Genomic DNA, 24078 nt, shown 5'->3' on the forward strand with positions numbered 1-24078 from the left:
GGAATCACAAAGCGTGATTTGCGCCGGGCGGGGCGAGCGGTCATTGAGGCCGACCCGCGGTGGATGAATAACGCCGCAGATCCATTCTGCCTTTCAGCGCGCCGGCGGCTGGGACAGATTTACTGCCGCAGGTTATGAGACGTATTGACACTCCCATTCTTCTGCCTGGGCACCGAGGCGTTTGTTCGCGCTGGGGGTGGGGTGGGGTGGGTGGGGGGGGGTGGGGGGATTGAGGGGGTGTGGGGGTAGGGGGGGGTTAACTTACGCATCGTATAAATTACCGTAACGCGCGGGTCTTAAATTCTGAGCGCGGCCTCCAGCGTTATTGCATTGAAGACGGGTCGTCGGGGCCCGTCCCGGGCCTGCTGGGAAACGTAGTGCCGCGTCGTCTGGACTCCTGCGCAGCTGAATGGGGATCTGCGGCGGGCTGGGTTACGGGCGAGACCCCTCCCTCAGAGACTCCGCCGCCGGCTGTCCCAGAGCAGGGCGCCACGCGATTGGGAGTGAGTGTGAGAGGTGCTGAACACAGAGAGGTGCTCTGATGCATATCATTTTTAGATGTGTTCAGGTCAGATTAGGTCAGTAACATTAGGGTTTTTAAAAATATATATTATATATATGTTGTGTGTATATATGTGTGTGTGTGTGTGTACATACAGTGAGCTCCATAATGATTGGATCAAGGACAAGGTTTTTTCATTTAGCTCTGTATTCCACAATTTTAGATTTATTATCAAACAATTCTCATGTGGTTAAGGTGCACATTCTTAGCTTTTTTACAGGGTATTATCTACACGTTTTGGTTTCGCCATGTACAAGTTACAGCACGTTTTATGCATAGACCTCCCATTTCAGGGAATCATAATGTTTGGGACAAATTGCTTCACTGGTGTTTTTGATTTGTCAGGTGTGTTCAGTTGCTTCCTTAATGCAGGTACAAGAGAGCTTTCAAGATCTAGTCTTGATTCTGGGCTTTTGATTGCCTTTGGAGCAAAGCCATTATTATGTGGCTGAGAAATTTAAAAAAGAAAGCAGTCTGAGACATAGGCCAAACTTGATGCTTGCCAAAATTCACTGTTTGGAACATTATTTAAAAGAAAGAGAACACTGGTGAGCTCAGTAATTGCTAAGGGCCTGTTAGGCCAAGGAAGACCTCAACAGTTGATGAATCACAAATTCTCACCATAATGAAGAAAAATCGCCTGTCTGACAGATCAGAAACACTCTTCAGGAGGCAGGCATGGATGTGTCACTGACAGCTGTCCTCAGATGACAGATGTCCACAAGCCGAACTATAGAACCTACACTGCAAGATTAAAACGGTTAGCCACATAACAGAATGGCCAGGTTACAGTTTGCTAAGACCTATCTAAAAGAGCTTGCAGAGTTCTGGGAAAAGGTCTTGTGGACAGATGAGACCAAGATTGACTTGTATCAGAGTGATAGCAAGAGCAAAGTGTGGAGGCCGAATGTAAGTGTCTAAGATCCAAAAAACACCCCCTCATCTGTGAGAAATAGTGGTGAGAGTGTTATACTTTGAGCATGTATTGCTGTGACAGGTAATGGCTCACTTGTCTTCATTGCTGATGTAACATAGCAGTTAGCATGATGTAACATAGCATCTTCTACTCATAGCAGCAGAAGAATGAATTCTGTGCAGAAGTGTGCAGAAGCATCTTATCAGCTCACGTTTAATACCCTTAAATAAAAGCTGAGAATGTGCACTTTAACCGCATGAGAATTGTTTTATTACAAATTGTAAATTGTGGAGGACAGAATCAAATCAGGAAAAAATATGTCTTTGTCACAAACATTATGGAGCTCACTGTATAATGTGTGTGTATGTATGTATGTATGTCTGCACAGTTTGTACAGTAACTTTATTTTAATACGGAACATCTAACCTCGGTGAGCGGCCTGTATTACATGTGAAAGTACAAGCACACCAGTACATGTCATATGTGTATTTGAAATACTGCCGTTCTCTTTGTGTGTGTGTGTGTGTGTGTGTGTGTGTGTGTGTTCATATGGCATTCATATGTATAATCTGTGTGTCATCAGTCATTACCGAGAGGGGCGGGAGCGTGGCGGGGGCTGCAGAGCAGTGACTTACAATGGGAACTGAAGCTGGCCTCCTGCAGGCCTGTTCCCGTATGCCCTTTGACCCGCGGACACATGTACGCGTCTCGGAGACGTTAAACTCGCAGGTGCGCAGGGCGAAGACGAACGGTCGTGCGTCACCCCGGCCCATGCGTCACCCCAGCACGTGGGAATGCGCCGAGGCAGCAGCACTCTTAGAACTTTCTGGATGCAGTCGTCGGGGTAATGGACAGCTTCCTCCTCGCCAGAGTCCGAGTTCTCCAGGGGAAGCTTTCAAGCTTGCTTACGCAATGCTTCTTGGGCAAAATGGGGTCAGACGCTTTCATACCCCCCCCGCCCCCCCCGCCCCCCCCGACCCAAACAACGTATAACGGTCGTCCTTCTGTCTCCCCCTCAGGAGACGCCTGTCCAGTCAGAGCTGGCTCGATTTGTTCCCAGATGCTTCTCATGGGCAGTATTAGAACATTTTTCCTCGGTGGGCGGGAAAAGGGAAGCGATGTTACTTTTTAAAAATAAACTGCCGTCTCCCTATAAAATGGCCAGACGGCGGGAAGGAATTCGCCCACCATCGGTCGCCTCGCCTCGTTTTCACCAGGCTCGTCCAGTGGTCCGCCTGTCAAACCGAAACCCGGGTTCAAATGAACGGCTCATTATTAAGCCATCTCATTGGTGGGTTTTTTTTTTAATCTCCTCCCCAGCCCCCCTTGGCGTCACTGCCCAGCAACGGTCGCTCTGATTGGACATTGGTCTGTCCTTGTGTGAGCGCAAGTGATAAGCCACCTCCTGGTCATTATAAATGACAGCTGGCGTTGGGAGACGCAACATGTACAGAGAGCACGGGGCCATTTTAACCTGTTAGCCTCGCAGTGTAGATCGCGGATGGTTTTTCAGAGCAGGGTTTGGCGTACGTGCGCCGCGGTTCCGCCGTATTGGCTGTCCTGACGTGCGCGACCAGTCGGTGAAAGAACCTTAACCTTTGGCTAAGCAGTCTGGGTAAGGTCCACACTGCTGCCAGCTGTACGCTCAGCTCCTGGTTGTGTCTGTAGAGGGAGGAGCCATTTAATGGCATGGTGTCTTATGCACCCAATTAAAGGTGTTGGACAAACACTATTTAAGATCAGGTAAAAAATTAAAAGCGAATATTAATTTTAAAAAATTGTAACCGGATAACAGTAACAGCTATTTATAATTTGGTTCCATATGATATGGCACTGCAGTGTTGTGCATAATCTGATCACTAAACGTATTTCATTAAAAACTACTTTGTGTAGGAAATAATGGTCCCAGCATGCTGCACACAAACATCATGCTCAAATCCTGTATAAAACCATTTCACATGCAGTTTATATGGGCATGCCCACAGATATCTGTATGCGGAAAAATGGCATGCCAAAAAGTGGTATTTGTCATGGAATAATTAATACTGTAGCACATTATGACGTGAAATAGTGTGCGCGCACATGAACACACGCCATTCCTCTCTGTTTATTTGTTAATTCGTTCATTTATTTTTTTAGTTGTGTTATCTTTGCCGCGTTCCGTGAAAGAGCATAACTTTGGGAAATGTCCGTTTAAGGGCGTGTGGTTTTTCTCAGCATGATGTGGTGTTCTGACCTGGTGTTCGTTGTTCTCCGGTGTGTGTGCGCTTTTATGCATGCATGTGTGTGTGTGTGTGTGCATGTGTGAGTGGTGTGTGTGAGTTGTGATGGGGGAATTTAGCATTGTGTAGAGACCCCGACGTGTAGGCTAAGTGGATATCCGGGTGGAAGCGGGACGTCTCTTTCCTGTTAGAAATACTTTGTCCTTTTTGTGTAGTGCTCGTTCTTTTAATTACTGGAGCTTTATGAGGGTTACCAGTGTTTATAAACCCTTATTAAATTAGCAATATGTTGAAATAATTATCGTGGAATTGCAACACTTAAATAACTTGTATATAACAGTATCAAAAGGGGAATATATATTTGGAAAATTATTGCCACTTCATGATATTGCAGTATATATTTTTTGAAATATATGATTCATTTTATTTTGCGTATTCAATATTCTTACATCCCACATATTATTTGAGGCGGTTCCATGTCCGTAAGGGGAGGTCATGGGTATCGGGTCGCCAAAGAATTCATTGTGCATCCCTATTCAAATGCCCCAGCGTTTTGCCTCAGCTGTACTGCCATTGTTCCGGAACTTTCTACACATTTAGTCATTCCTACATACATGACCTTAATAGTGTCGTCTTTGTGATTGGCCTTCATGAACATGGGCATGTTCTTAAACTCTTAGTTCAAAACAAAATGAATAAACAAATGCTTGAATATAGTGTTGGATAAAATCCACCAATCCTCCTAAGTTCAGCCTGGTGGACTTCCAGGAACTTGAGCTTGGGAACTGGTAACTTAAAGCAATATTAAGTGTATGTACAGTATGTATAATGGGCCATGTCAGGAAAAGGACTATGAATGACCATGCTATTCTTAATGTGTACCTTCTATAGTTTTGGTCCAGCTAACTTGAGCCAAAAACATGACCCCCCACCGAGGTATGTGGGGGAGGGAGAAAGGTCACCCCTCACATGGACATGACCATGGTCCAGATGTGGTTTCAGGAAGTTTTCGGTCAAAACATTGACGGTGCAGCAAGGTTTTCAAAAGCAACACAAGCCTAGCTACACGCTGTCCCCTCTCTCAGCTCAAGCAAAATACATCAGTCTTTCTGTCTGACTGTCTGTTTATTTTATAAACCCATTTCCTCACACAGACCTGTGTGTGCGTGTGTGTGCATGTGTGTGAGAGCATGTCCATAGAGGCATGGGTGAGTGTCATTTTTATAGAACTTTTTCCATTGTTTTTCAACTTAAATTTTAACTTTTTACAAAATAGATTTATAAAACATTTTTTGCTAAAAGCAGAGATGCTTTTACTGGCTTTTGTTTTATTTATGTCCGGTGTGTTTTTCTTGTTTTTGTTTCGGTGAACTTTTAATATCCATTTATATCAAGGCAATTCATAAAATGAAAGCTAGCCTTGCTGTCTACTTTTATATTGAAGGCCTTCATTGTAATATTAATGTTGTTTGGAGAAATGGTTGATTTTATGTTTCAAAGGGATGCCATACATACCTGGGTCAATTCTCTGCCATAAGCCAGTTTAACTCTGGAAAGATCAATTACAATTATAGGTGATACCCACTTGGGGTTAACATTATATATTTATATTTTATGTCTGCAGTAAATTCATTTAGCCTTTTTCTTTTTACTTTGTGAAATTGGTACGGCTCTTGAGTCTCTTGAAATGCATAGAGTTAAAAAAAAAAAAACCTCAGCTCAATCTTTGAAGTAAATTCAGAAAATCAATTACTCGCTCCCAGATTTATTGAGATGGAAATGGATTCCGTCCTGCGTACAGGTGCTCTGCGAAATGCTGAACTATCGACTGAAATAAATGGCTTTGAATATTCAGCGCGCTAATATACCTGATGAAACCGTCAGGAGCATCAGCGGCAGTCGCATAATGACCAGTTTGAGTGCACTATTCTATAATTATGCATTCTTTAATGGAGATTGAGGGGGGGAAAGCACATGCGCTGCTCAGGTGTTTCTTGTTTTTGGGTGGGCAGATTATACCTTCTCCAGATTGTGAATAAGGTGTGTGTGCGTGTGTGTGTATTTGTGTGTGTGTGCGTGTGCGCATATATATGTGTGTGTGTGTGTGTGTGTTTGTGGCAGTAGGGTACTATACTGGGTAGTGAGCTGGGTTTGTAGCTGAGATTCCCAGGCCTGGCAGTTCTGTTGTACCCTTTGCGCAAGTTACCCGAATTGTGTCATTATCTCTATAAATGGACTAATAGATAATGTACGTTGTGTATGTCACTCTGGGTTAAAGCATTTATTAAATGCTATTTAGTAAATGTAATTATTTGTGTGCATATGTGCACACTTGTATATGCGGTGTGTATGTAAGATGTCTGTGTGTGTGCAGGAGTGCGTGTCTGTGTGTGTGCGTGTGTCTGTGTGTGTGTGTGTGTGAACTCTCCTGTGTATGCTCTGGGTCCAGATGTGTTTACAGAGCTGCATAACAGGTGTATACAGCTGAAGTCCTGTGTGATGTGACAGATGTGAGGGAGAGAGAGACAGGGCCCGCCTACACCCACACGGCTGTTGTGCTATTAGTTCCCCCATCTTTTATGGTTAGTTTCCTCGTCTTTTACTTGACTACCTTTCTGTACAGTCAATTCATCCTGCAACAGAGGTCAAACTTCACCACACTCTGAAACCTCCTGTATAAGACACGATCGTGGTACCATCGTCATAGTGATTGGAATACTTTTTTTGTGATTAATACTTTTGAATGAATACTTGCGATGAATACTTTGAAGAGTCACTGAACTTGTGCGACAATATTCCCATCTTTATGATCGATCAAGTCAATGAAATCCTGGCACAAACTTTCTGTGAAGCTGGGAATGAATAATAAGCGACATATTTGGAGAGTAACTGCCTCGTGTAGTGGTTCCCCCAAACCCTCCTTTACATTTACACTTTAAAGCTACTCAAGATGGTGCTGACTGCCCCCCCCCCCCCCCCCCCCCCCCACACTTTCTATTGGCTAATACAGCAAGGCAACAGCTCTTTTTTCTGCTATAAAAATGTAGTTTTGTGAATTATTGGTTTTTGGGTTTAGAGGAAGGGAAATTGTAGTGACGCAGTGGACTCGACACCTGTGTTTTATACCCGCTTACCATTTAGTAACTTTATTTGTAATTGCATGCCAAGCAGCAGGTTGTGTTTTAAAAGTCATTGTCTTTCTGCGGCTACATGCTCCATGTTCGTAATGCGGTTAGGTACGCTACCGTGTTGGGTTTTAGCCTTTTCATGCCAGGCTTGCACAAAAGGGGGTTGGTTCAGTTGCAATTCAAAATGGTTGCATTCTGAAACCCTTTGCGTAAGTCTTTTAATTTCCAGGGTACTGAAAGCTGTTTTTCCCTCACATGGCCTGTGGTTTACCCACAGCTGAGACCGCAGTCGGGTCAGGAAATATCAGCACTTCCTCTAAAAACAGTCTTAAAGCACTTAAATATATATTATACTGTACTGACATTTCTAAAGTGTTTTGTCTGTCTGAGCTCCCCTCTGTCTAGTGTTAGGGTATATATTCTACTTTTGACACTAGTTTACCTGCATACTCACTCTTTCTTTGGCTTTTACTCTTTAACTGATATTTTCTGCTTTTATTTTCTGTTTGAGTGGAATGTAGCATTCTGCTAAAGTGGCGGCTGTCAGGCAGAGTGTTTTTCGGGGACCTTGATACGAGTAGTTTTGGGATCCCCTGTGTATGAATAGTGCTATTGCTACAGCGACGTGTACAACCAATCACACGCAACTGTACGATATGCCACAGGTGTGTACAAGTAATTTACACACATGTGCACGAGTCACTCACCCGGATGTGCACAGGTGACTCACACAGGTGTGCACAAGTGATTTACCCCAGTGATTCACCCAGGCCTTTGTGTGCTCTGGTGACTCACCCAGGTGCGCTCACTAGTGACTCAGTCACCTTCCCGGTTGCCACTGACCTCTAGAGTTAAATCGCGGCCTTGCCTTCTGTGTCTAACGCTGCTAGCCGACAGGTGCATGTGCGCAGGTGTGAATGCATGAGTGATGACAGCCCTGTACCCTCCTCCCAGCAGCAGCAGCCCTACACTTAACATGTTTACTAACATTCCTTTTGTTTCCAGGTCAGCTCATTATTTACCTTACTAATGTGATTGCATGCTACATAGAATATAGCCTACTTTCATATAAATTTTTCATTTCTTATGCTTTTGTGTTGTAGATGCAAATCTGATGTATACTGAATGATGTTTCTGAAGATGTAAGAGAATGGTAGTTTTGAACATGCAGACTTTTGTTAAAATCCACATTGAGGTTTTTTTTTTGCATGCTTGCATTTGTGCAGTAAAATCAGTCTAGTTGTTCTGGACAGTGTCTGACTGCTAGGTTTTAATTGACAGCTGAGGATATGTGACTGGACCATGAATCAAAACGGCAAGCATTATTCCCCCACTGCCACTGAGGATACTATGGGAATTACTTGGCAAAGGTAATATTTTCATTATTTCAAAATCTCAATATCACGCTCTGTGTTTGCTTTGGTCCTTTTTGATTTTACTTACACTTACACACACATGCACACACACACACACTCATGCAAGCTCCCTCAGACATGCTTTTTTATGTTCCCACAAACACACACACACAGATGCGTGTGCACATGTTTCAGATAGATACATGCATACGTACCTGTACGCACATACACACATAGCCATACACAAACTCACATACTGTGAATACGTGCACATGCACGAGCATGCACGTACAGATGCACGCACGCACATGCACACACACACACACACACACACACGCACGCACATAAAACAATCAAGTGATGGAGAAATATGCACTGTATCTATCTACCATCTTACATTTTCTTATTCTTTACAGAGAGGTGAACAGGAGGGATGTAGGTTAACCTATAAGAGGTCTCAGCTGTAGCTGAAATGTGTGTGAAAGTACCCTTTGACACACTCCACAAGTGTGTTACACCGATCTCTCCGTTTCTTTCCCTTCCCTTGTTTCTATTACTGTTCTTTCAAGTGTCTGAAGCGTTCTTAGAAAACTCGTATGTCTCCAGGGTTGCCTTGTGTAAAACTGCTTATGCGTTCCCCCATGTCCTTTTTAAAACCAGCGTACCATTGCCCATATCATTGCCCTACCATCACGGCTGTGCTTATGTACCCCCTACTTTCCAGAGGATGGGGACCGATGCATTTCAGCCACCTGAGAAAATGACGCTGTTAGTTTTGTGCCTCTTGTGAATTTTGAGGCAACTGGTGGTAGCATGAATCGCCGATGAAAGGAAAGTTAGATGTGCTTAAACTGCGTGTTAATGTTTATTCAGCAAACTTAAAGCTTGTGCGTACTGTAGGTAGTTGCGCATGCCAGTGAATCAGCCAATGACGTGAACAGGTAAGCTACATGAAGGTGTTCGTATATGCGTATAGCGGCTCCAGATGCAGTCGCCTGTCCGCGACGTTACGACGCTTTTGGTCCAAACGAATCGGCTCCCGTTCACGCCGCTGAGACCCGGGTCGCCATCTGCAGATGGGACGGCTTTTTTAAAAGACAGGGCCTTCCGCATGGTGGCGTCTCCTCTGTTGACCCCTTTAGCGGGGGGGGGGGGGGACGGACTGACTGGGCCCCTCCCGTGAGGCTGTGCTAGATACCCTAAAATCAGACAGGAAACGGCGATCGCTAAAAAGACCAGGTCGCTAATGGTTAACCTGCCCGGCTCTGCCTGCTCCCCCCCCCCCCGGAGCTCTGAGCCTGGACTGTCATGCTTCAGTTCAATGTAAACCAAGAAGAAGGGCTGCGATGGCTTGGGCAAACATACCCGTGTCAGGGAAAGTAAAGCTCGCGTAAAACATCTGTTTGAGGCCCCGGGAGGCTGGCGCGCGGGCGGAAGCAGCCTGGCTTTGTTGGAGCGCCGAGCCGGTCGGGCTGACGGTGGCTTTTGTTTGCCGGGCTGCTGTGTTTGTGTTGGGTTTTTTAAAAAAACTGTTTTTGGAAGGCTGCGTGTTGGGCCTTTGTTCCGATGGGTGTATTTTTGGGCCTGGTGTTATGAGTGGTGTGGGAACAACATTTTTTTTTTTTTTTTTTTACAGTAATTAAAATCTAATTTTCTTAGCAATTTGTTAAAATAAATAAGGAAAGCCGTAAACATAATTGAAATCAGTGTACACATACACACGCATACACACATGCACAGGAGCCCAAATCTGAGGGAAAGGAACAGGGGAGGAGAGCAAGAGCTTGTTTTCTTGTGACCTCAGTGTTGAGTTGAGAAAAGCAGAGGATTCACAGTTTTTTGCTTCTCGGTATACACGTGGGGGAAAAAAATGTTTAAATAGTTTTTTCTTTGCATTGCTACACTTCAGCAAACAAAGAAATCACTTCAGTTTCAGAGAGAGTGTTTCCTTTCAGATCGAGCTGATGGCCGTATTTCACGTTTACTGAAGAAAGTAACGTAAACAAGACACTTCAGCGGACACTGAAAAATAATTCAGCTGTTATCCACCGTGGCTTGACGAGCAAGCCCTTTAGGAGCGAGAAACCGCTGTGAAAATCACAGCAAGCTTGTGTGCAGGCAGAGCTCAGCGCTACAAAAAGCTGGCGGGTTTTTGCTCCGACTTCTTCACGCTATGCTCGACCCTCTCAGGCTTTGTCTGCAGGATCTGCAGACCTTGACCCAGCCTCTCCTGCTGTCTTAAAGGGACAGGCACCTCTGCATAGACGGGTGCTTCCTGAACGTTAACGACGGGACTGTCTGCAAAGGCAGCAGGGGCAGCGTTTCCAATGTTTTAAGTATATCTTGTTCATGAAGGCGGAGAGCAGTAGCAGTCAGACATGTAAGACTGTAATACTCAGGAAGGCTGTCTCTTGCTTAGGACCTTTTTCAAACGTTTTTGAAAAGGAGTTTTGGCTAGACAGTGCCAGCCGAGCCCAGAACTCTACATCAGTTATGAACAGAACTGTTTTGTTTGTTTTGTTTTGCTTAGACTTGTTTTTTTGGCTGGGGGAGTGGATAGGCTGTTTACAGAGCAGCAACTCAAGAGGCGGCAAGAGGGGTCTCTTTTGCAGAACAGTCCTGCTAGTCGAATTCTTTCTTTGTAGTGGATGGCACAGCCGGTCATGAGCTCCTCCTAGGAGGGTATTACACCCAGTCATGAGCTCTTTCTGGGGAGATATTACAGCCAACTACAAACTTGTCCTGGGAGATAGCACAGCCAATCATAAGCGGTTCCGGAAAGCCAGCATAGCCAGTCATTAGCTGTTCCTGAGAGCTAGCGCAGCCAGTAATGAGCTCTTCCTGGGAGATGGCACAGCCAATTATGAGCTCCTCGTGGTACTCACTGAGCTCACCGAACCACCCAGCAGCCCTCTTTACTATAAATGAGTGGGATGCGCTGTTGTAGCACACTGGCGATGGGTGGCTGATGAATCTTTTTGTGGGCACAATTGAAAAACGTTCTGAGTGGGATCCCGGGCCTGGTCTCTTCTCCAGACACAGTTTGAACAGTGGGTAGATGTGACTGCTACACCGTCCTGTGAGAAGAGGGTCAGCGATCCATTAAGATACCGTCAGATAATCTAATTTGAAACTTAATCCCTAAACGAACCACGTTGCATACTTTGAGACGTGCAGGGGGGGGGGGGGGGAGCGGGGGATGCACAAACAAAGAGAAGGAGAGAGGGACACGGAGAAACAGGGAGAGCGAGACAGAAAAAAGTGAGAAAGTCAGACCGAGAAAGAGGGGGAGAGTGAGGGGGTGATAGAAAGAAGAAAGTGGGGAGAGAGGTGTAACCTGACAGAGAGAGCGAGAGGGGGGCTGTGTTGTGCCTGTTTTCGGGGAGGTGGGGGGGTCAGGTGGGGGGTTGAAGGAAGGGAGTGAGTGTTCTCGGGGTGAATCGATAAAGCATCCGAAGCGCGGTGGAAGTTGCTTGTTTTCCCCGTCTTGCTGAAGGTCGTGTCTCAAGCCGTCTGGTATCCCGGGGAAACCAGACAAGAGGCAATGCCAGACTGGACTTGAACTCGAGGGACCCTTGAAAGAGGGACACAATGGTCTTTGTCAATCAATAAAGTTCATTTCACACAGAGTTACGTGTGCTGATTTTAAAGAGTCCGGGCGAGAGGAAACTGGTCCTGACTGGAGACATGACTTCTCTGCTGTGCAGCCCCGCTTTCGAGCGCAACTGTGCAAACTGCTCTATTTGAGCAGTGTTCAGTTTCAGCCATTAGCTGTGTTCAGGTGTGAGAGCGGTTATTCATGTGTCCAGGTGTGAGCTGTTCTCCAACTGCTGTGGTTTTGTTGAACAAATATTAGGCAAAAAAGAAAAGAGACAGTTTGCGTGCTGGAAGAGAATTGAGAATTTGCACAGGGATTCGTCAGTCATTATTTGAGGTTCACGCGACCTGTCTTTTACTAGATGAGGATTATTCTGTGAGCGTGCGTGGGTCTATGAATCTGAAACAGCTGATGAAAACACTCTGGGTTCCTGCAGTTTGCCTGTGAAATGCACAACCCGGACTGCGAAAATAAACCCGGCCGATCTCCCTGAGGCTGAAAAAACCGGGCCCGATTGAATAAGACCATCTTTTTCAGCACACGCAAACAGTAACATGACCAATGATTGGTCATAGTATTTGTTTTGCACCAACCATTGGTTGTTTTATTCGTTTTGCTGAAGGTCTTAGTAAATTAGGCCCCGTGTCTAAGGCAAAGCGACAGAGAGCTAGGATGGCAGACCGTCGTGGGGGTGACACAGAGAGGAAGATTAAAACCCGTGTCTTTAATTTCAGCCTCACCAGAAGGCCGACACTCGCAAACGCTGAACCTGAGGTTTAGAGAAATCCGTCGGTACACATTTCTCCCGAAAGGCAGATCCGTCTCCCTTCCGGAGTGAGCATCCGAGATGTGAAATTTTGGCGAAAGGCCGGGGGCATTTCCACGCGGCGTCGGGGGTCTGGTTAATTGCAGGTTTCACGCGGGCATTTTCGCCCGGCCTGGGTTCGAGGGTCGCTCCGTAATCGGAGCGCTGCTGTTCGATGAATAGAGGCCCGGGGTCGCACTTCACTGCTCACGCCTCCTCTGTACGGCCCTCGATCGGAAAGGTAGGAAGAAGCCTAACCTCTTATTTCCTGTCAGATGATTTCTGGCAGTCCAGGGAGAGAGAGAGAGGGAGGAGAAGGGAGGGGGTAGAGGAAGAGAGAGAGAGAGGGAGGGATGGAGGAATGGAAGGGGGGGGAGGCAGTGGTGTAGTCCTGCCCGGAGTTAGTGGATGGAATCCTTGGTTTTTAACTCCGTTAAAAGACTGGATACAACTTTTCTTTTCGTCTTTTTTAAATTGCGGGTCAGAAAGAGGAAGATGCCCTGTCCAGCTGAGACTAGCTTGCTGGTACACCGTGCGATTGGTAAAAAAACTCAGGCCTGAGAAATGCTCAGCTCGTTCTTCCCCACAGTGAGGCCCGTCAGCTCGGCCCCCCTCTGAAAGAATACAGTCACTGTTTCCCCAGTTCCGGGGTCACCCCCCCCCCCTCCCACTGCTCCTTCCCCCCACATTTGGGCTTAACCTTACCCCTCCAACCTAAAATCCAAAGACCTGTTTCCTTTCTGGAAGCCTTGCACCTGCAAACTAAGACTTTCTCTTTCTCTCTCAACCCCTTCTCTCTCTCTCTATCCCCCTCTCTCTTCCCCTCTCTCTCTGTCTACCTTGCTTTCTCACTCTCCATCTCTCACTCTTTCTCCCTCCTTCCCTCCCTCCCTCTCTCTCTCCTTCAAAGGAACCCCTCCCGCTGAAACAAAGGCAGGTCTGTGTACATCAGGGGGCTCTAGTCGCCCCGAATATCGAGCACACCCAGTAATCTGCAAACAGAAAGAAGCAATTGTGTGAAATGGGGGGGGGGGGGTTCTTTTCTGGCTAATTATTCAACACATGTACATAGCATGAAGCCCCCTCCCCCCTTCCCCTCAGCAAACAAACAGAGCTGTACTTTTTAACCCTTTGGAGAGTAGGTTTTTTGACTTTTTTTTTTTTCTCCAGAATTCTCAGTCAGTGTTCTAGAACTCCGTTGCTTTCAATCACCAGTAGTCTTTGTTACATCAGCATTAGAATGTTCAGTTATGAGCATTCTAATCACATATTTGTGATCTCACACCTTAAAGGGCCAGCCATGGAAAAGCGGGGGTGAGAGCCGGGTTAGGGTCTAAGGATGGGCTCTTACGCCATCAGTTCGGAAGCACATAGCGCAGCATCTCGCACCGGAGCCCTCTTTCCCCCAAAAAATCTGCCCCTGGCCCTGGGTGCGGACCCGCCCGGCCGCCGGCGAAAAGCTGGAACGCCGCACGCGGGGACTGTGGGAGCAGCGAGTCCGCTCTTCTCCTTGAAGTCGGCTGCTCACGCAAAACCTTGGAGATCCCCGACGCAAGCGCGACGCTTTAGAGCCGCTCCCCCTCCCCCTTCCGCAGTGTGTCCCATAATCCCCGCGTCTCGTGTAGTGTGCCAGGTGCTCGTTATTAACGCTCGTGTTTGCCACGTACGGACCCCACCGCCCACGTCCCCCCCCCCCCCCCCCCGGCTTCTCCCTCTCGCACGAAAGCCCAAAGCGTTTGATGTTCGTGGGAGAGGTGGAGCGCTGTGGATTACTGTAATTCCTTCATTGTTCTCCGCAGTCTGGACGACACTGTGTCATAATCAGGCACCTCTGAGGTGACCTTCGCTCGTCACTCCCTCAACTGTCCCCGGCCTCTTTGGATAAACACACGCCGGCGGTGGGTTTCCATAGGAACGGCACTGGCTACGGCCTGAGGTTATTTACATTCGGGACAGGAGAAACTGAAATGTGTTTATTTAATAGTGCACACACAAACACACGCACACATATACACATATATATTCACACACACACACACACACACACACAGTTGGCAGTAATGTATGCGTAATAGAATCAACCTGCTCGAGATTCCTTCGCAAATATTAGCAGACTGAACATGCAAACACACGTCCTAATACGGTCGGAGACGAGAGGAATGAAATGGGCGTTTTGCTGATGCTCAGGTCCAATTATTATTTTTTTTTAAAAGCTCTTCACACACTAGTAAATACGTACAGTATACGACCGAGCGAAGTGCGTCAGTCTAGCATCTGCTGGGCTTCAGAGGAAAAGCTGTCCTTACTAACCGTGTTTAATTTATGGCGCGTCCCTATCGAAGGCTATCCCTTTAAGGGCTGTTACTCTTCGGCAGCAGATGTTTTGTTGTGTTTTTTTTTGTGTGTGTTGTTTCTCCATGCTCGGGTTTGCGGAATGGCGCGTATGGAGAAGCGCGCGGCGCGTTAAAGTGCCTCGCAGGAACAGCTGAGCGCATCTGCCTTTATTCTCTGGCCACCGGCCAGGCAGCGAGCCCCCGTTTGATGTTCTTTTCGGCTTAGCCCCCCGACCTCGGTCTCCACGGCCCTCCTCGCCGCCTTTTTTTTTTTTTTTTTTTTTTTTGGTAAAACGCCGCGGACGACGATACGGTCCGCGGCCTCCTCTGAAACAGATGGACGCTGACAGATGTGCGGCTGAGAATCCCCCCCCCCCCCCCCCCGCCCCCCCCCACCACCTTCCCCAGAAATCTGGAGAGAAAAAAAAAAAAACAACAGAAAAGAAGTTCGCGCCGCATCTGCGATGCGCGAAAAAACCTTCGCACCTGAGCCCAGGAAGGGGGTGAAAGGTCATCGGCTGCTATGGCGCGCGAAAAACCCGGGCAGATACAGACACGCTCCTCTTGGCGTACGCACATCGCTGCCAGCCGCAGGGAATTGTGGGTAGTGCAGGGAAGCAGCTGATTGGTTGGTGAACCTCTCAGATTTGGTGGGGGGTTGGGGGTGGGGGGGGGTGTCAGACAGGTGTGAAGAAGGATTCTGGGTCTCGACAGCTGTCCGGTCATCACAGAAATCAGTAGGTCATAAAAACAGTGCGTTTTACATGAGAGGCTGTTATTCCGTATTGCATTTCACAATACTAATTTTTGCATGAAGAAAAATTAGGAGTAATAAACAGTTAAGATATTAAATTATTCATTTTTATCAGTCCTGTACCGCAGAACTCATAGTCATCAGCTGTAGCAGTGATCATGCACGTTCACAATATGTAGTCTACTAGAGTTAAAAGTACTCTTGTCAGAGTTTTACACTTCAGTCGATTACTGGATTTGCATAGCCTGGTACAGGAGAGCCTGGTCCAGTTCTTAGACCGCATTGTGATTTGAAGAGGAACGCGGTCTCAGACCGTGCTGCACTTCCCTGTGAGAATGAGCGTGAAAGCGGTGCGCCGTCTCCCTCCCGCTAGGCCGCGACGACGGTGAAGGAGCGCCATGGCGCTGCGCTAAAACGAGCTTTAACACAGCAGAGCGACGCCGCATCTCCACTACAACCGTTACACCTGTACTGGTATTACACCAGTCACTGTTACACCTGTACTGGTATTACACCAGTCACTGTTACACCTGTACTGGTATTACACCAGTCACTGTTACACCTGTACTGGTATTACACCAGTCACTGTTACACCTGTACTGGTATTACACCAGTCACTGTTACACCTGTACTGGTATTACACCAGTCACTGTTACACCTGTACTGGTATTACACCAGTCACTGTTACACCTGTACTGGTATTACACCAGTCACTGTTACACCTGTACTGGTATTACACCAGTCACTGTTACACCTGTACTGGTATTACACCAGTCACTGTTACACCTGTACTGGTATTACACCAGTCACTGTTACACCTGTACTGGTATTACACCAGTCACTGTTACACCTGTACTGGTATTACACCAGTCACTGTTACACCTGTACTGGTATTACACCAGTCACTGTTACACCTGTACTGGTATTACACCAGTCACTGTTACACCTGTACTGGTATTACACCAGTCACTGTTACACCTATACAGGTATTACACCTCTACAGTACAGGTATTACACCTGCCACTGTGTCACCTGTACAGTTATCACACCTCTACAGTACAGGTATTACACCTGTCTCTGTGTCACCTGTACAGATATTACACCTGTCTCTGTGTCACCTGTACAGATATTACACCTGTCTCTGTGTCACCTGTACAGGTATTACACCTCTAAAGTACAGGTATTACACCTGTCTCTGTGTCACCTGTACAGGTATTACACCTGTACAGTACAGGTATTACACCTGTCTGTGTGTCACCTGTACAGGTATTACACCTCTACAGTACAGGTATTACACCTGTCTCTGTGTCACCTGTAGAGATATTACACCTGTCTCTGTGTCACCTGTAGAGATATTACACCTGTCTCTGTGTCACCTGTACAGGTATTACACCTGTCTCTGTGTCACCTGTACAGGTATTACACCTGACTCTGTGTCACCTGTACAGGTATTACACCTCTACAGTACAGGTATTACACCTGTCTCTGTGTCACCTGTACAGATATTACACCTGACTCTGTGTCACCTGTACAGGTATTACACCTCTACAGTACAGGTATTACACCTCTACAGTACAGGTATTACACCTCTACAGTACAGCTATTACACCTCTACAGTACAGGTATTACACCTGTCACTATGTGACTGCGGTCACCAGTGGGATGTCGTTTTGAATTTACCTGTATGGTTAGAAAAAAATATGGCAGGAAATAGTGATTGAACTTGAGACAGAAAAGGTTTTTTAAAAGTTTTCTCAAATGGTGTTCGTTCCATAATCAACGTGCGGCAATTTCAAGGTATCTTGTGTGCACAGATTACATTTTAGAGTTTAATAAAAATGAACAACAATGTGATATTCTCTTCCTGGCTTGCTTTATGATGACAGATGACTATGAATAGGCTTGAAGGATGGTTGATGTATTTTTAATGTTTGTATCTATTTTTTAAAAGTATTTTTTATTTTATATTTTTGTCTTTACACATAATTGAAGCGAGCCATAGACTAAATTATGATTATCAATCATTTACAGCCAGTTTAAAAAGTATCCAGGTGAATATGATGATGGCATTGGACGTGTCGCTTGACATCTGCTAACAGTCTCTCTTTTTCTCTCTCCTTCTCTCCCTCCCTCCCTCCCTCCCTCCTTCTCCTCCTGTTCTATTTTTTTTTTCCAGTCCTGGTACCTGGGCGAGCTTAGTCCCGTTCCAAATGTCGAACGGGACTCCGATTCTGCCAGCAAGTGTGCAGAACTACAGCATAAACATCATTGGTGAGCCCTTCCTTCAGGCAGAGACCAGTAACTGAAATCCGGCTGGAACAGGAAGCAAGGAAGAAAGGAAGGAAGTCATCTGAACTTAAGGGACAAAACCAGCAAGCAGCACTTATACAATCTGCTGTGTGTTCCCTACAGGGACACTGGCCATGAACACTACAAGGTGAAGCGGTCTGGCTACGTATTGTTGCTCACCCCAGACAGTCTTTGTGTGGAGAAATCCCCTCCCCCCCCATCTCCCCCCCCCCCTCCCCTGTCAAATACTGTGATTGACCCGATAAACGACTTTAGATGCCTTAATGTTTGCATGATATGCTAGTTTCTGTTAGTACTTTTCTCAATGTTTCGGAAGCGCTAGTCCTAGTTTGAAGACAGGCTGAGACGGTTCGATAAACGCGTAAAGACTGGCTGAGATCAGGCCGTGTGGGCGGGGCCTAGCGTCGCCTCCACAGGCTCACACGCCAATCCCGCTCACCGCATTTTCATAGGAACAGCATGTGAAAATCAGACTCATTTCTTAGATCCACAGTTCAGTTTGTTTATGTTTTGTTTTCCATATTTTTAACCTGTAATCCTGTTGAACCAGTGCTGATATTTAGTTAAACGTAAAGGTGATCATGTACACTAAAAGAGTTATGAACTCTTAAAATAATAACGTGAGAAAAAGAAACCTATATTATTAGGTTATGAAAAATTTTCCCCTTTCGGTGCAGAATGCATTTAGATATTTCCTTTTAAAAAAGGTGTAAAAAAAAAGACAAAAAAGAATCTCTTGAGAGGCAAGTGCAATTTATGTAATAACTGAAGGGAAGCTATGGCAGTCTACCACCCCTGAGACACTAAAATGAAGGGGATTCAATGTTTTTAAGAAAACAAAAAAAAAACAATTTTAGGTTGCATCCTCAATTTAAATGGGATCGATGAGAAAATGCAGATGTCTGTGCAAAACAGGGAGCTTATAGCCTGAACACAAATAACTATGAATCAAACGGCACTTATATTCTATTGAGCCTTGTCCCTCAGTCTGAGGGCAGCTTTTATTTATATTTGTAAAAAATCAAAACTACAAAAAACGGGCAGAATGAGACGCAAACTCTCTGCGAAACGACTCGCGCTTTCTGGGAGTGATCGACCTTTCGACCCCTCGTGCTTCTGAAGCTACTGTTTACAAAAACAAACTTTTAAAATAAGTAAATAAATAAAAAATACGAATGCGGGCTGTTTGAGCAATTAAAAAGAAATAAATTTTAAAAAACGAGCGCTCGTTGTCTATAACACGCGTTCGGCGAAACGCTAATCTAGGGGGAGCCGAAGAGATGCATGGTGCTTTAGTGAAAAACGTAAATCCAGCGGGTCACAGTGGCCCCCGGTCACGGTCAGAGTTCGCAGTGGCCCTCGGTCACGGTCAGAGTTCGCAGTGTGCACGGCAGAAACTTTGCCTTCAAATCTCCAGTCCAGATATATAAATATAAATATATGTGTAACTCCTCTTTCCAATAATCTTTATTTGCACGAAGATAATATAGTCCACATTACGTGCCTTTCCTGTGAATATAGAAGAACTTCACTACACTTGTTTTTTGCTGCATTTATTACCATTTTAAGAATTAACATTTTTATGATAAGAAAAAAAAAAACTATTTTGTACTCCGGATGAAATTGTGACATCATTGATTTTAACTACATTTACTACTTTAATTCACATTTATAATGCATATCATGGCTGTGTACAGTTGCCGTTTTAAAGTTCATAATCAATCAGCATTATTTTTCAGTATTTTGGTGGTTTTTCTAATAACCCTTCATTTTTTTGTTTCTTCATCTTCCAGTTACTATATGGGGGGTTTCAAATGTATAAGAATTATGCAATACCAAGTTTTGCCTATTATAAGTAGTGCTTTTAGCTCTGTTGATTATTAGAAAAGCTAGTATGGAGATAGTATGGACAATATTGTACACAATTATTTTGTCGATGTTGTTGGTGTTGTTGACCTTGTTGTTGTTGTTGTTTAGTTTTTTTCCCTTTATTTTGTTTAGTTGACCTAAGAGGGAGCTGCTTACTATGCAGTGTGTGACAAGGTCTTTTTTTTTACTGTTCTGAGAGATCGAGAGGAATAATTCGTTTTTGTTTTTTTCATTTTCTTTTTCGAGGGGTGGGGCCAGGGGGGAGGGGGGGCTTTGAATAATCCAACTTAATTAATTAAACTTTACAGCACGCCTGTGAAGAATGCACCCTTGGTCTTAGACGGCTGCAAAGTCACTGATCTGTCTACTGTGACAAACTGGGTCCTCCTTTTAAAAATCTCACCTGGGGTGCTAGCGAGATGACTGGACGAAGCTCATTCACACAGGAGAAGGAGGCGCGACTTGAGTGAAGACAATCATTAAGAACCACTCAAAAGAAACACAAAAAAAAAAATCCATTTAGAAACTATATGCAAATCAATTCCTAAGCAGATGCCTTAAAAATATAAGTGACTTGTTAACGTATTACAATCACCGACACGCCGATGCGTATTAGAAATAAATATAAATACAAATCAATCAGCTTGGCTAATATTCAGAGATCAGGTCTCCCAGTTCCTAGCGTTTAATATGCACTACAGCTGTTTTTTTGTGTCTGTGAATCCGGGGATAAAACTGTCCTTGTGGAGAAGCCATGATTTTAAAGCTTTGAGTTTTTTATTTTATTTTTATTGAGCTAAACCGAGGGCTTCAGGGAAAGAAACTTGATCACCCTGATGGTCCCTGTCTTTTTGTAGGCAATCATCCGCCGTATTTGTTTTTTTAACACTCACATTGATGGTTAAATCGGTTCAAAAATAATAAAATCTCAGGCATATTACATGTACCAGGGCATTAACAATTATAATAGTAAAAATCCCATTAAACGTCAAGGCGATTCTTTGCTACCTAATGTGAATTAAGTGTCGTCCTTCCTCTCTTTGACACAATTTGCACTCTTCTCTGATTCTTGCGTATGTCGGGTGAGCTTAGCTTGTCTAGACCTTACTCCACCTGTAGTACACATACACGCACACACAGAGTACACATAAACACAGTGCAGTGGTCTATAAAATAAATAAACTCAAGTCAAGCTTCATTTCTCCTCTAACATCAATATGCTGATTCTGATTTGGGAAAAAAATCAAAATAATTATTGTTAAAAAAAAATTTAAAAAAAGTTTATAAATTCTTTTAAAAGTCACCCCGTTCTATGTGCACTGTTCTGCCTTTAGTTTAGTGTTTTGGAGAAAAAAACGTAAGTGCTTTGCAGCCCTTGGGCCATTGGCCTTGCCACTGAAGTGCATTGTCCCTGCGCGCGACACGGATGCTCGGGGTCAGTTTCGGGAGGAGAATGCAGTGAAGGAGTCCATCGTGTACATAAAGGCTAAATCGTGGTGGCGGTAGCATAGCAATAGTTCTTTGGGTGTTCACTGCTCTCCCAGCTCTGTGAAATGTGTGTTTTGAATGACTCTGAAGCTGCAAGAGTAGAATCGATGGTTTTTTGATTGAAATACCAGCCTTGTAGACAGCAGTTTGTACACTGTATAGCTTTTTTAAAAATCCTTTTTTTTTTTTTTTTGATGCCCTTTTTTTAAAGGTAAACTTTTTGACTAACGATTATGTGTTGCTTCCATTTTTCAGAGAAAAAAATAAAACAACATCATAGAAACTGGACTTGAGTTACAACTCTCCAGGTTCTGTTAATTTATGATTTTTTTAAAAACTATTGTCCATTTTTTGAAATCCTGTACTTAAAGTAGAGGAAAGTTATCCTTTACCAAACTGTAAATGGTGAAAAGTTATATTTTATGAAGGTCTTTTTGTGTTTAGTGTTGATTAGCTTGGTTTTTTGAAACATTTCATAAATGTTGGAAGTGTTGTTTTTGTTTCTGTGGCCATAGATAAAATTATTGTGTTTTTTTTTTTTCCAAATGGAAAGAATATTCGAATTTCTGATGAGGGTGACATTGGGTATTATTATCGAACAATCAGAACAGCGTTGACGTAACAGAATGAGGTTGCGTGCTTTCTTCCTCTTTGTAGTGATCGCCAGGGGGTTTATTTGAAATGACATCACTTCTGTTCTCTGGTCCCTTAATGAGTTGGGGGAAAACATGCACGGTTGAATAGTGACATGTGAATGATGGGATTCCATTATACAGTGTACAGGGTTTGTTTTTATTTTTTTGTTTTTTCTTCCTGTAAAAAAAAAAAAAAAAAATGACAGGATAATCCAGTGTTGCTGTCAGCTAAGCCCTACCATTCCACACATTTTTACATATCTGCTGTGATCATTGATGAACGACAAATGCGCTCAAATGAACGGTATTGGCTGACCTAAGCGGTGCTGAGTGTCCTGCTTCACAGCCGGTGGAGGGCCCTTCCTGAAAGGTCGGCCATTGGTTGAAAACGGAGTGGAAACGAAGCCTGCTTTCACGTGCTTTTACTCCCATTGACGTCGAGATTTACTTTGCTATCGAGGAGGAATTCAGTGAATGGCTGAATATTTGCACTTTCTGATAGTTTCCCTGTTGCTTTACTAGTATATGTATTGTTGGCATCTGGTACGCATGTTCAGTGCACCTCTTTGCCCTTTGACCTTCCACCACTTCCTGGATCAGTGTTCTTCACATACGCCCTTGGTTGCTCTCTTCTCTGCTACAACTCACAATGTTACTTACAAGGGGAAAAGGATGGGGATGGTCAGTTTGTTCTTTTTTCCTTTTTTGCTGCCATTTCATACATTTTAGTATTTTTTTTAAAGGGCTGGTAAAGGTTAAAAAAAAGGTTAAAAATCTATGGTAATAATTATGTACACATTTGCTATAATTTCACACCATTACATATATTATTTCTGAGAGTGACACTGGCCCATTACATGAGAGGTTCATGAGTCTAGTCCTTACAGGACAGAAATTCCTGTTTGATCATATGGGCGTGGCCATTGGAAACCCTTGATTTTTCCATATGCAAGGAGGACCAGTGACACTAATGCAATCTGTAATTCCTGAATTTTTATTGAATGTGTGGTTACAAAATACTCTGCTACAGGGACTATGGTAAATGTATTAGCAAGCTGCAGACAGACTTTAAGAGGTATGTTCTACATCAACAAGTGTTTTATTTTAGAGGGCATTGACTGCAGCCTAGACAGACTGTGTAAACAAGTGTGACAGAAAACCAGCATATGTAACGTTTACCAAAAAAAAAAGGAACTTTCTTTTTCTTTTCTTTTTTTCAAAAAGCGATATTAAAGCAGTGCCTGTTGAACATTAGTCTCAGTGGAGTTAAGTTGTAAATAAAGTTCTTGATAGTTTTTTTGTCAGAAAACAACAAACAGAATGTGTGGGGCACCTCTTCCCTTGTTTTTTTTTTTCCCCCATGTGTAAAGTTTTTGGAAGTGAGTCTTCAACAAAGCGTGTGCTTCGTTCATTTGAATCTTTTAGCCAGCTAGGATGGAGTGCCCCTGTCTCTCTTGATATTTCTCTGAGGAAAAAAAAAATTTAGTAGGGCAGTGTGTTTCTTTAGATTGTCAATGCTACAGTACATTTAGTACAACGTTAGGTGATGAGTTGTCAGTTTAAAAAAAAAAAAAAAAAAAAAAATGCTTGCTAACCACACAGCAGGGTTGATCCATTTTGGTTCTTGTGGCACTTTTGAACCCTTGTGCAAATGCAATCACACTACCGAAATTTTAAAGAGAACCGTGACACCAACAAAAAAAGGCTGACAGCAGTGGTGCTGCAGCTACTGAAAGTGCAGTCACATGATGTACAGTAGATAGATAGGTACCTGAATATTATATAATATTATATAATATTTACAGTACTTTACAGTCCTCTTTTTGAAGTTTAAAAAACATACTTCAAGTAGCTGTATATACTGTAAAGGAACTGTTCTTTCTCTGTCTTCTCCCCCTCCTTTTTTTTTTTGGTTGTTACGGACTTTCTCCTGGGCTTAAACCGAAGTCGCCATTTATTTAAGCCGGTTGCATTTGGTGCAGGGGCCCGAACTGCCACAAGATTAAAATCAGTGTAAATAAAGCTTGACTTATTGTGATTGTTACTGTTATATCCAGCCTATACTGCTAGCAGCTGCTCTTACTGCAGTCAATTACTGGAAGT

The 24078-nt window shown here is 44.3% G+C and overlaps 1 protein-coding gene across 17 annotated transcripts in view; it reads left to right on the forward strand.

The window, feature by feature from the left end:
* The window catches only part of LOC118231501 (nuclear factor 1 B-type), a 143976-nt gene extending 120361 nt beyond the window's left edge, over positions 1-23615 (forward strand). For 16 of the 17 annotated variants that reach the window (XM_035425327.1, XM_035425330.1, XM_035425326.1 and 13 more), the window contains 2 exons: positions 8110-8198; positions 17850-23615. In XM_035425327.1, coding sequence (XP_035281218.1) covers positions 8110-8198; positions 17850-17979 — 219 coding nt within the window. In that variant the 3' untranslated portion in view covers positions 17980-23615. The remainder of the gene's footprint in view (positions 1-8109; positions 8199-17849) is intronic. The other variant, XM_035425338.1, reaches the window with a different exon arrangement.
* Positions 23616-24078: the final 463 nt, after the last annotated feature.

The sequence above is a fragment of the Anguilla anguilla genome, chromosome 7 (assembly GCF_013347855.1).
Source record: "Anguilla anguilla isolate fAngAng1 chromosome 7, fAngAng1.pri, whole genome shotgun sequence".
Lineage (NCBI taxonomy): Eukaryota > Metazoa > Chordata > Actinopteri > Anguilliformes > Anguillidae > Anguilla > Anguilla anguilla.